This window comes from Sus scrofa, chromosome 3 (assembly GCF_000003025.6).
Source record: "Sus scrofa isolate TJ Tabasco breed Duroc chromosome 3, Sscrofa11.1, whole genome shotgun sequence".
NCBI lineage: Eukaryota > Metazoa > Chordata > Mammalia > Artiodactyla > Suidae > Sus > Sus scrofa.
In genome coordinates this window covers 78,595,213-78,608,957 of record NC_010445.4, presented here as the reverse complement: position 1 = coordinate 78,608,957, position 13,745 = coordinate 78,595,213, and the positions used below count along the sequence as shown (strand labels likewise).

Genomic DNA, 13,745 nt, shown 5'->3' with positions numbered 1-13,745 from the left:
CACAGCTGGGGAGTTGAAGCCTGGGAGGCAGACAGGGCTTATTAACCACTGAAGGATTTCAAGCTGTAGAATCTATGACCATATCTGCACTCTGGTGGCAGTTCAAGGGATTAATTGAGCAGTAGGTTGGGATTATAAATAGAGGGCCACTGCTTGATCATGGTAAAAGAGGGAAGGTCTAGATTAAGGTAATGAAAAGCAAGGCTGAATAGAATGAAATGTTTTTCACACTGTGTATTTAGAAGGCAGAAGTGACGGAGCTTGGTCACTGATTAGATACAGCATTAGCGGTGAGGGAGGACTCTAGCATGACCTCTGATTCGGGATTCTATCTAAATAACTGTACCATCCCTCAAACTGAAGAATATAGGAGAAGAAGCAGGGAGAAAGATGATTACTTCATGTCTGCATATAGTAAGTGTGAGGCACCTGTGTACAGCCAAGGGTTAATATGTGGATGTGGAAACAGGAGTGGTCTGGGCTAAAGTCAGAGAAGGGATACAAAACAAACAAACAAACAAAAAACAACTCTCAATCTGTGTAAAATGGGAGAAGAGCTAAAAATGGAAGCTTAGAGAGCCTCAACATTTTCATGAGGAGGCACAAGAACATAAATAAGTGATGAAAAGATGCATCAGCAGCAATAGGAGGCAAGTACGATGAGAGTTCTATGATGGTGGATGTGGTCAACAAACATCAAATGCTGAAAAGTCCTCAAGTAACATAAGAGAAATATGTGTATCAAGTAGGATATCCCTGGTGACCTTTTCTAGGAGAAAAATGGAGACAAGAGCCAGAAGGTGGTGTTGTGAGGAATGAATGAGAGGAAAAGCAGCAGAGAAATTCAGTGTTCATTATTATTTCAATGACTTTGACCATGAAAGAAAGGTGAACATTTGAATAATATCAGAAGGGATACAATTTTAAGGAAGAGATGTATGCATGTTTGTTTGTTTTACAGTGTGGCTTGGGCCTGTACCTGCTGATGTAGCAAGATTCATGGAGGGAGAGGAAAGGTGACCAAATCAAGGTGTCAAAGGGAATGTTGTGGGATCCAGAGTGGAAACTAGTGGCAGAACTAGTCTTGGACAAGAAGAAAGGCTCCTTTTCTGCTGAACTGAAAAGTAAAAGATTTATGTACATGTAGGTAAGTTGTTGGATGGGTGGTGAGGAGTAGATAAACTTACTGAAGTGGCAGTTAAAAGGTAATTCTCTGTTGACAGAGCAAGGAGCTGATCACATGAGTTTAAAGAGCACAGTGAAGACTGGAAAAGGAACTGATGAGAATGGGAAAGGTTTAACATTTCAGTAGTATAATTAGGGACTCCTTTTAAATTTAATTTCAGTCTATGAATGTGGAAATATGGATAAAGATTGTCAGGTCAAGAAATTCTGATTACACACTGCTTCCATGTAGGAAGGTGACACTTCTAGAAGCTCCCCACTGAGGCAAACATGTTCTTGGTATTCTTCTACTAACAGCAGTGATGGCCTTTTAACCTCTAAGACATTTGTGTTGATTTTAAGGATTTAGAATGGAAAGTCTAGGCTTGCAACAGTGTTCCTTCAACACGACACTAACTGACCTGAGTCAAACTCCAAAAATCTTAGCATATTGGCAGCAGCCACTGATGCGTTTATATATGACAGCATTCTATTTTAAACTATGATCTATCTCAGCTTCTTAAATTGTAAGCTACACCTTTCATGTCAAAATTTCCAAAGGCTTGCATAACAAGCATATGAAAAAAATTTCATAAATGTTCCCTAGTGGGGAAACTGCACATGCAACTACCTGTTTATATATGCAGTAACTTGAATTATACATGAAAATTCCACATGGATGCCCAGAATCAGCACTGTGTTAATTCAAGAAGTATATTAAAATTTTTGGATGTATTTAGTAGCAGATCCTAAGAAAAATCTGTTCTTTAAACAGGGTTTTCTTAAAAAAAACAAAAAAATCGTTAGCTGGAATCTACTGTTTCAAGGAATCTACTCTTCCTAGGAAAAATAAATAATCTGTAATAAACACTAATCTTCTAATACATTTTCAAAAATCCTGGGAAACTCCATCTTTAGATGTTTTAAAAAGTCTCTAAGACTATAAAATGTCCCTATTCTATAAAACTTGAGTCATAACTGAAAATAAAATTTAAATAATAAATGTCAGTTGCAGAAGTTATCACCTTTTCATTTGAATGCCTGACTTCTATTGGATAATTCTCTTCCAAGAGACCTTCTTGGGAAAAAGAGGTGACAGCCAACTCATTGCCTAATTGATTTAGGAACAGTGCCCAGGGAGATGGTCCAATTAAGTTTACAAGCTGGCAATTAGCAGGAAGCCCTCTAAATCCCTACACTGAGAGCCTGTTTACTTTAGTAAGCAGGCAAATGTGCTAGAGATAGGAAGAGAAAGCTGTGCTTTTTGCAAAGCTGTTATGAGTAGGCCCACAAGGGAGGGCTGAAGAGAACCTAGGTATATGTCAGCAGACAGCCTTCTGTTTGACAGGTAACTGGGTAATTGAGAGAGAGAGTTTTAACAGACATGCAAAACATCTAACATCCACTTTAATAAGTGTTGTGTAAGGAGACTTACAACTGTTAAACATGTAGTCAGGCAAAGTAGAACTGGATTATCTTATGATAAATGAGATTCCAACTATATTTTTCCTGAACAATATTAACATCATGAATGGATTTAGCTGCATTTTTATTATATGGAAGGAACATAGCCCTTACATTATATCCCTGATATATTTCAAGTAAACCAAGTCGTTTTACTAGATTTATTTCATGTGTTCAAATTCAGGGGCAAATAGATACATTTTTTTTTTTAAAGTTGACTACAGCTACTCAACAAACACTGCAATGTCTTTAAAAACTTAACTTTATATCACAGAGCCAAATCCTATAACAGGTTTTAAAATGTATTTACTTGTCTATGTTTTCAAGTTGCAGTAGGGTGCATTAATTAAAATCTGTTTTTTGGAGTTCCCGTCGTGGTGCAGTGGTTAACGAATCCGACTAGGAACCATAACGTTGCGGGTTCGGTCCCTGCCCTTGCTCAGTGGGTTAACAATCCGGCGTTGCCATGAGCTGTGGTGTAGGTTGCAGACGCGGCTCGGATCCCGCGGTGCTGTGGCTTTGGCGTAGGCCAGTGGCTACAGCTCCGATTCAACCCCTAGCCTGGGAACCTCCATATGCCGCGGGAGCAGCCCAAGAAATGCCAAAAAGACAAAAAAAAAAAAAAAAAATCTGTTTTTTAAATCCTAAGTGAGGCTCTCTCAAAAATGTTAAATTAGACAAAACTCCCTAAAGAATATCATATATTTCAGGATATAGCTAGTAATGCAAAACTACAAAAAGGCAAATAAATCATAACAATAAACTTTTGCTTTAAAACTTCCTGGTTGAAATGGGATACAATAATACATAATTTTCCTAATATTGATAAATCCTTTTGAATATTTTTATCTAAAAGCAAAACAAAAAATTATAAAAATATCTTTAGCAAATTTTAAGTAAATATTTTCCTTCTCTTCTTTTAAAACATATGCTTTATACATTTCCAATCTGGGAAGCAGTAGACACCTATAATCTAAAATAATCATAATAGGAAAAGTATTACATTCCTGTAACATGAAATTTTGCAATGGACATAGTAAGTGCTTTAAAGATTTTTTCATATGTATTTCTTAAGTTAGAAATGCATTTCTTTACTAGACAAATTATTTTGGAAAGAATCAAATGTGCAAAGTTCGGGCTTTTTCTTCACCATGGGCAATTAGTGCAATTTCCAAATTCTTCAATATCTAACTATGTTCCTTGACATTTAGAAAATTATCCACAAAGCTTTCTTAAGGGAACTATATGGAAGGTTTGAAAGGCAAGCATATTGATGGGATGACAAATAGAAAATCTACATTCTAAGAATAGTTTTCTTGTCTTAATTATATTGTCACCATCATAAATAATTTATTTACTCACCAACTTCCTTGACTTACCAAGTTTAAACAAAAGCACACCTAAAGGTCCTCTGTCAAACCTGAGGAAGAGAAGATTATAGATGTTCCCACTTTCGGGCTTCTTAGAAACAACCTGTGGAGCTATCCACTGCATTTGAACAAGACTGCTAGAAACATCAAAGAATTTTTTAAACTGCAGAGTCTCCTTAGGTGAGCGGTCTTCAGCCAAAAGCTGGATGCTAATAGGAGAAAGAGCCATATCAAAAATTTGTAGCTCCCCTTGGTTACTGCCAACTAGCAGAATGGCACCACTTGGGTGGCAGCTCATTAACGAAGGTAGAAGTTCAGCCTGAGCTAAGAAAGTCACTCTACGGTGAGTTTCATAAAGAATTACTGAAGAATCTTCACAGCCTAAAACCAGTTTGTCTTCAGTAACATTCCTGCAACAGCTAATGGCCTTCGATCTTAGTGGTATTCTGGTGACTGATACACACTGGATTTTATTCCGAACACATTCATAGATGCAGCTGTCAGCCATAGGCTCTTTGTCTACACTGCTGGAGCATTCCACTGTCAACACCTGGTAAGGCTGCTTGGTGCCAAAGCAAACATCCAGAGGATCCCATTCTGTGCGGACAGAACTCAGAACCTGTAAGAAATGTATCAAGTATGTTCATATAGACCTTGCTTTTTCTTCAGCTGTTATGCATAGGCCTGCATATTAATCCAGAATCACATGGAAGACCATCAACTATCACCTTAAATATCAGCAACATATAAGTAGGTATGTGTCTATCTCCCATAGAACAAATATATGGCACATATTTTGAAGAGCTGCAGAAATTAAACTATGAAATTTTAATTTGAACACTTTGTTTTAGAAAGTCTGTAAGTAACATAAAGACAAATATTTCCCACAATATATTAAAAACCAATAAAGTAGGACTTTAGTAAAATAATATGGTTAGCAGAATCTAATAACATTAGAAGTTTGATTTTTAAAGGATGAATAAAGGACGTTAAACGACTTAATCCCCTTCCCACCCACCACCTTTCCCAATTCGGAAATTACTGGGAAACTACTTACCAGAAATATATTTCTAATTAGTAGTGCAGCTAAGGAAAAAACTTTAGAACTCTGTTAAAAGTCCTGAAGAATTATTTTACTGTTGGAAAGGATATGATGGGTTAAGAAAATAAATAACCAATAGAAATAAATGAGAAAGTATAAAGCACCAGTGTTCAAATAAATTTTTTTTTTTTTTTTTTTTTGTCTTTTTGCTATTTCTTGGGCCGCTCCCGCGGCATGTGGAGGTTCCCAGGCTAGGGGTCGAATCGGAGCTATAGCCACCGGCCTACGCCAGAGCCACAGCAACGTGGGATCTGAGCCGCGTCTGCAATCTACACCACAGCTCATGGCAACGCCAGATTGTTAACCCACTGAGCAAGGGCAGGGACCGAACCCACAACCTCATGGTTCCTAGTCGGATTCGTTAACCACTGCGCCACGATGGGAACCCCTCAAATAAAATTTTAAAAAGAATTGGTAAGCAATATCATTTGCAGTATTGGTGAGACAAAATGTAAAAAGCATTCAATGTAGATAGGAAAGACTACAAAGAAATACCAAGGCAGAAGAATAAGGAAATAAAACAGGCCATTCGCTTTATTCATATGTAAATACGGGAGGCCACGAACCTGGAGAGTGGTACCAAAGGAAATTTTCTAACACTTTGTTGAAAACTTCAAAATTAGATATAGAAACATTAAAAAACACATTTCTACAGGAGATAAGATTGCACAGAGCTATGCATGCACACACACACACACACACTTGAAAAATCTGATGAAATCCAAATTAGGCCTGTATCTCAGCTAACAGTATTATACTGAGGTTATTTTCCTGGACTTGACAATGTATTGCAGTAGTATAAGATACTATCACTGGGACAAACTAGAAGAAAAAATACAGGTCAGGAATTTGCTTTCATTCTTTTGGCCATTATTTTAGCAGCTTCCTGAGAGTCAAACTATTTCAAACAAAAATTTCTTAAAGCACATACAGCTATATTATACAGTGCTGACTTGGGGAGTTCCCATCGTGGCACAGCGGAAATGAATCTGACTAGGAACCACAGTGCTGACTTGGGAAGGGAATGGGGGCTGATATGAATTTTTTTAAAAACTCCATTCTACACATCATTACCAAACTGATCTTCCTAAACTAAATGTTTTTGCTCTCACTCCCCTGTTCAAACTCTTCAATAGCTACCCACTAACTAATGAATTAAATTTTCATTCCCTTGCCTGGAACACAAAACCATATAGGATCCATATCCAACTCGCTCCCTCTCTCATACTCTCTTTCCTGTTCTTTTTTTTTTTTTCTCTTTTGTCTAATAAATATTTGGTGTGAGCTATGTGCCATGCACACCCTCCAATGGCTGAAGACAAGGTAACAATTCACAAGCAAACATACATCTATATGTTCACTTCCTAAATACTATGAAGAAAAATAAAATAAAGCAAAGTAAGGAAAATGGGAAGGGACGGGAGAGTAGTCAGGAGAGGCCTGTCTGATAATGTTGGCCAGAAAGAAATGAAGGGTGAGCCATCCAGCCACCTGGGAGAAAAGGGCTCCAGGCAGAGGGAGCAAGGTGGCCCTCTTCACCTGATGAAGGAACAATGGGAGACCAACAAGGCTAGAGAAAAGGGAGCAAAGAAGAAAACAGTGGGAACTGGGGGAGGGGGAAGGTTGTGTAGTAGCTTATAGGCTACTACATTATACGACTAGGAGAGGAAAAGCCATTCGCAAAGAAGGGACATGATCTGACCTGCAAATTCTAGCTGTATCTCCTACAGTCTCCCCTCATTACTCTGAGTTCACACTAGAGCTGCATTTTCCCAGCTCTGTAACTTGTTAAATCACTTAAACAAGGAGGCCATTCCACTGATGCGGGTCTGATGCCATGTCTGCCTGTGTAAGCAAACCAAAACCTAAGCCTATAAATGTCTCCAAGTTACAAAATCAAAATATTAAGGATAACCAACAGTCAACTGGCTTTAAACTATAGCCCATCAAATAATTCTCTCCTGCCTCTTATCCATAGAGTGCTCCTAACCACTTCTGGCTTGGCGTTGAATGGAACTGACTTAAACTCAAAAATTTAATATGCCTCAGCTTATCTTCCAACAACTTCACTCATGTTCTTTACCTAAAATCCACACTTTTCACTCAGAGACTACTAGCCATGCTCACCTCTAAAGACCAAATGCTATCTCAGGTTCTTAATTTCTTCCAGCTGGGCAGCATCGTCCTCCCTTTGATCTTACCTCCATAAACCCTTCCCTCTCCAACTCTGCCAACTTCTGACCTTTGGCCTTTTATTTACTTCTAATTTTTTTTATCATATGTCCTCATTTTAACTGTAAGCTTAAAAAAATTAGCTGTATCATCTATTTTATACTTTTTTTTTTGGTATCTTATGTAGGAGCTAGACAAAAGCTATAAAAAAAAGCTAAAAAAAAAAAAAAAAAAGCCACACCATAGTGCTGGTTGAAATATCATAAAACTTAAAGATTTATAAAGGAAGCCTTAGGGAAGAAAACTAAGAGGCTGGGTGACTTTGAAAAAGCCTGAACACACATGGGACAGCCTAAAAGGAGAGGGCACAATGACAGTCTCGGCAAAGAACAGATTAGGCTCAAGGTACAGGGAGAAAGGTTCCAGGCTTCCTCAGTTCCAAAGGTTTGTGATACTCTCCCCAATAGGCTCTACCATTTCATCAAGAGAAAGAGATTTTAAACGGGAGTAAGACTGTGGTCCCCTCCTCCACTGCCAATCCCAGATACCTCTAAAAAGCTAGCCACTGTCAAGGATCACCTTCTTCACAGTTAAATGGATAAAATCCATTTAAGGGAGGAAAAAGTCTTGCATGGCATAATTAAAGTATCATAAAAGCATAAAGATTAAAAAACACTGAAGTGTTCACGAGTTTCAGTAAAGAGACACCTCACCAATAATAATAAACAGCAAGAGACTAGAGTATTGTGCTAATCACTTTTCATAAATTGTTTTATTTAATCTTTTCAATACTCCAACGTTTGAAAATTTCCTTACCAAGAGATAAGGAAAACAAAGATAAGAGAGATGGCCTAAGTTACCTTTGGTACCAAAGTTAATAAGTGATAGAACTATAGTTTGAATCCAAGTCTGTCTGACCCTAAAAATCAAGGTCTCTGTAAGACACACTGCATTGCAAGCACAGGTAATTAATAAGTTTACGTGAATGTATCAGCTCTTCCTCTGTGTGATCAGAGAGAGGGAAGAAGAGTAAGAAAAAAGTGAAGGGACTCAAGAGACAAATTATGCAAACACTTTTCAAGGAGCCTGTGAACCTTGGGATGAAAAAGAAGCTTGTGCTGAGCTATTTTTATCAAGGAGTGAATTATATAGGCCACTTTTCTTTGTGTGACTGAGGAAGGTTGGAGGGCAAGGTCTCTGACCTCTTAATTAGGAGTTTGGGATTAACATATACACACTACTACACAAAAAATAAGATACCCACAAGAACCTAGTATATAAGTACAGGGAACTCAAGGCTTTATAATAACTTATATAGGAAAAGAATATGAGAAAGAATGAATATATGTATATGTATAACTGAACCACTTTGCTGAAATCCACCTGAAACTAACACAATGTTGTAAAGCAATTATACCCCCAAAATTATTTTTTAAAAAAGATGTTTCATTCTTGAATTGTGTTGTATTGAAAAAAGTGTACTTTGTAAATATAAATACAAAAAACCCTAAAATAAACCAATAAAAACTAAAATATTTCCTCTAAAGAAAAATCATAAAAGACAAAACATTATTGCTGGGTTTTTTACCTATTTAAACAGAAGAGAAAAAAGGAAAACTTCAGGTTTCTTTAATGATGTTGCATGGAATCTCTTGAAAGTAGTATTGCCATGAACAAATATGGTCAAGTTGACATGACTATCAAAATATAATGAGATGACATTTGACATAGTTAGGTTCAGAATTTAATTCCAAGTTGGACTTGACCTAGTATAACAACCAAAAGCTACACAAGCTACACCACACAGCAGAAGCTGCACATAACAGGGTCTGTCTTCTTGTTTTGGCAATTGAGAATTCTGGGATTTGGGGCAAGTTAAACTCTTAAAACTGTAGTTTTCTCATCTATAAAAGAGGATTTATTCTCCTGGGTTGCCGGATTGCCATATGAATTAAAACTAATGTACCTAATAGGCAGGGGATGGAGGAGTCCTCAGTAAACAGTGGTTAATACTACTGAAGACAAAGTCCTAAATTCTTTGGCAAGCATAGCAGATAAAAGGAGAGACACCAATCCTAAAGAATTCAAATTCAGTTATTTAGAACTCATGGCTGACATTTATATAGCTGCAAACTACAAATACGGAAGATAATTTTAAACCTAGAAAAGATGTGGCTTGGAAGTTAAACTAATTTCATTTATTTACAATAAACACTACTGACTGAATAATTTTTAAACAAAACATTTAAAGTTTGTACTTAATGATTTTAAGTTTAAATCATTTTAGAGATAACCAATACTACTAGAATAAAGAAATACCTCAGTCTATGAAAATAAGAAAGCTGTACATAGAGATACTTCCATGACAAGGATACCATGTACTATCTAATAAGATAAACAAGAAGCAATAATGAGTATGTAATGATAGCAAATCTGCACAGGGAAATGTTTATAAATAATTTGACTGACATAGCACAGGAGCTTCGTGCAAAAGTTTACATCAGTCAACAATACTGGAATGACACTTGGATGTTGCCTAATGTGATATTAATATTTTAAATGAAAGAAAAAATGAATTAGGACTGCAATTAAAATTCTGAAGCAAGATATTTAATATATAAATGTAGAGAGAAACAGATAATCATCAATAAAAATGCGCTCAGCTAAAATAGCACAAAGAGATACAGGGGAAGAAAATTCAGTCATTCAGTTTTCCCAGGCAAATGCCAATGTGTTGGAACAAGACTGTGAAAATCAAGTGTTACACCTGCATTTTCAGCAGCCTCTTAAAGTCATTAATAGTATACCCTATTGACTGAAGAAACATATAGAAGAAAAATATGTTAATACATTTTCTAGCTGTTAAGACTTTCTGTCTCTCTGATCATTTGTAAATAAGAGGTTGAAGACACTAAATACAATTTTGTAGTTATCACAAAATACCAAAACAAAGTACAGACTTTTTAAAATGCAAGTTTGCACATACTAAGACATCTCTCATCTTATATTTTATGCAGCTGTTTTTCTCTCCCCAAAATGAACTTAGATTGAAGTACTAGTCAGGAGATCATCAGGCCAAGATACACAGTGCTAAGATAAAGGAACAGTACATATGTTTGTAACGGAAGAGATGTTACATAAAAATGTCCTAAAGAAAAAGCACAAAAAAGAGAAGACTCCATAATGAGAGGAGTATGGCTGGTAATATTCTCATAACCTAGCAAGATTAATTTGAAGTCTACTCCGACCTTCTATGAGGCATGCAGTTACCCTCTACAAACTTCCTGATCAGGAATTCCCTTCTCACACTGATTTCTTGGGTCTTGTCTTTTCTTTTCTTTCTTTCTTATTGAGCTATAATTGCCACAGCATGGTATTAGTTTCAGGTATACAACATAATGATTCAGTAATTGTATATACTGGGAACTATCACTACAGTTAAGTCTAGTAAACACCTGTCACCAAACATAGTTACTTTTTTTTTCTTCTTGTGGTGAGAACTTTTAAGATTTACTCTTTTTTTTTTTTTTTTTTTTTTTTGTCTTTTTGCTATTTCTTGGGCCGCTCCCGCGGCATGTGGAGTTTCCCAGGCTAGGGGTCTAATCGGAGCTGTAGCCACCAGCCTACGCCAGAGCCACAGCAACTCGGGATCTGAGCCGCGTCTGCAAACTACACCACAGCTCACGGCAACGCCGGATCGTTAACCCACTGAGCAAGGGCAGGGACCAAACCCACAACCTCATGGTTCCTAGTCGGATTCGTTAACCACTGTGCCACGACGGGAACTTCTTTTTTTTTTTTTTTTGTCTAAGATTTACTCTTTTAGCAACTTTTGAGTTCTTGGCCTTAATTCTGTCTTCAGGAACGTCTAAAATTTGATGAATTCTGAAAACCAACAACTCTTTAAATACTCTTAAAAATATATGCCAGAGGTTTCAGGAATTAGTCATTAGAATTCAAGTGGGAACACCTGTGATAAATAGCAGTTGAAACGTTTTAACAAGGGCATAGTAAATAGGCAAACAATGTGAAGGGAAAGAACACTTATAGGTAATTAAGAGGTTAAAAAAGATTTATAATGTGTGGTGATCTGCTAAAAGTCTGAAAATCTGAAGGAAAAGATCTCTGCTTTAATTATAAGGTAACAGAAAGGTACAAAGAAGAAAAGCACAGAAACGCAAGCAGTGTTAGCCAAACCACTGGCTATGTGGTACCAGAAGTGGCTGATGAAGGGAGATTGTGACAACAGATGAGACGAATGACCACAGCGCAAGGGTTTATTTGTTATCGTTTGCTTTTTGTCTTTTTAAAGAAAACGGTGTAGTAAAAAAAAAAAAGAAATGGTAGGAATTGAATATTTTAAGCTAAGAAAGCATAAAAGATAAAAAGGAGTCTTAAAGGTTTTGGAATTTCCCAATTTCAAGGATAAACAAGTTGGCAGTATTATCCCTCAAGTGAAATGTTTCCCAAGTTTGAATCAGTCAGGAAGCTCCAGCTGTGGCCCAACGGGATCACTGGGACAAGCGTTCGATCCCCAGCCTGGCACAGTTGGGTTGAGGATCTAGTGTTGCCGCAGCTTAGTTTGTGACTTGGCTCGGATCTGATCCCTGGCCCAGGAGCTCCATGCTTTGGGGTGGCCAAAAATGGAAGAAAAAAAAAATTGAAATTAAAATAAATCAGTCAGCTTTAAGGTTGAAACTGTTTGTTAAAAAACAAAAAACAAAACAAACAAACAAAACAAAACAAAAAAACCCCCAAGGATTTCATTGTTATTCTTAAAAACGCTAAAGTTGAAAAAAATTAGAAATGATCTAAAAGTCATCAAAGGAAGAAAATACAAAGAAGAAAAGGCATATGAGGACAGTATGACTGATGCCTTCCATAGAAGATATTTTAAATTTAAGCACAAAAGAGACCAACGACAGTAAGCCGGATATTGGCTCAAGATTCTCATGTTTCAAAAAATTCAGTCAAAAAATGAGCAGAATACCCAAATAGACATACTTTCAAAGTCATATGGATGGCCAACAGGCATATGAAAAGATATTCCATATCACTAAATATTAGAGAAATGAAAATCAACACTACAATGAGGTGCCATCTCACACTGGTCAGAATGGCCATCATCAAAAAGTTTACAGAATGAGAGAAAATCTTTGCAAATAAAGTGACCAACAAGGGATCAATCTCCTAAATGTACAAATATCTCACACAACTTTATATTCAAAAAATTGTTTAAATGGTCAGAAGATCTAAACAGACATTTCTCCAAAGAAGACAGATGTCCAAAAAGCACATGAAAAGATGCTCAGCATCACTGATTATTAGAAAAATGCAAATCAAAACTACTCCAAGGTACCACCTTACAGAAGCCAGAATGGCCATCATCAAAAAGTCTACAAACAATAAATGCCAGAGAAGTTGTGGGGAAAAGGGAACCCTCTTATGTTGTTGGTGGGAATGTAAATTGGCAAAACCTGTAGGGTTCCTCAAAACAGTAGAGATGTTCCTCAAAAAACTAAAAATAAAACTACCATATGATCCAGCAATCCCACTCCTGGGCATCTATCCAGAGAAAACCATAATTTGAAAACACACATGAACTCCAATGCTCACTACAACACTATTTACAATATCCAAGACATGAAAGCAACCTAAATGTCTATTGACAGAGGAGTGGATAAAGAAGATGTGACACATATGTACAATGGAATATTACTCAGTCATAAAAAAGAATGAAACAGTACCATTCACAGCAACATGGATGGACCTAGAAATTATTATACTAAGTCAGATAGACAAAGACAAATATCATATGAGATCACTAATATGTGGAATCTAATTTAAAAAATGATACAAAAGAACTTACAAAACAGAAACAGATTTCTTTTTATATATATAATGATTTTTATTTTTTCCATTATAGCTGGTTTACAGTGTTCTGTCAATTTTCTACTGTAGAGCAAGGTGACTGAGTTACACATACATGTATACATCCTTTTTTCTCACATTATTATGCTCCACCATAAGTGACTAGATATAGTTCCCTGTGCTGTTCAGCAGGATCTCATTGCTTATCCATTCCAAAGGCAATAGTATGCATTTATTAACCCCAAATTCCCAATCCATCCCACTCCATCTCCCTCTCCCTCCCGCCTCTCCCTTAGCAACCACAAGTCTGTTCTCCATGTCCAAGAGTTTCTTTTCTGTGGAAAGGTTCATTTGTGCCATATATTAGATTCCAGATATAAGTGATATCATATGGTATTTGTCTTTCTCTTTCTGACTTGATTCCCTTAATATGAGACAGACTCAAATATTTCAAAACCAAACTTATGATTACCAAAGGGGAAACATGGGTCAGGGGAGAGATAAATTAGGAGGTTGTGATTGACATACACACACTGATACATATAAAATACATAGGTAACAAGGACCTACTGTATAGCACAGGGAAATATATATATAAATAC

General features: G+C 36.7%; 1 protein-coding gene across 4 annotated transcripts in view; it reads right to left on the bottom strand.

Annotated features, from left to right (window-relative positions):
* The window catches only part of WDPCP (WD repeat containing planar cell polarity effector), a 291,160-nt gene that overhangs the window by 117,356 nt on the left and 160,059 nt on the right, over window positions 1-13,745 (bottom strand). For all 4 annotated transcript variants that reach the window (XM_021087467.1, XM_021087466.1, XM_021087464.1 and 1 more), the window contains one exon: window positions 4,008-4,617. In XM_021087467.1, coding sequence (XP_020943126.1) covers window positions 4,008-4,617 — 610 coding nt within the window. The remainder of the gene's footprint in view (window positions 1-4,007; window positions 4,618-13,745) is intronic.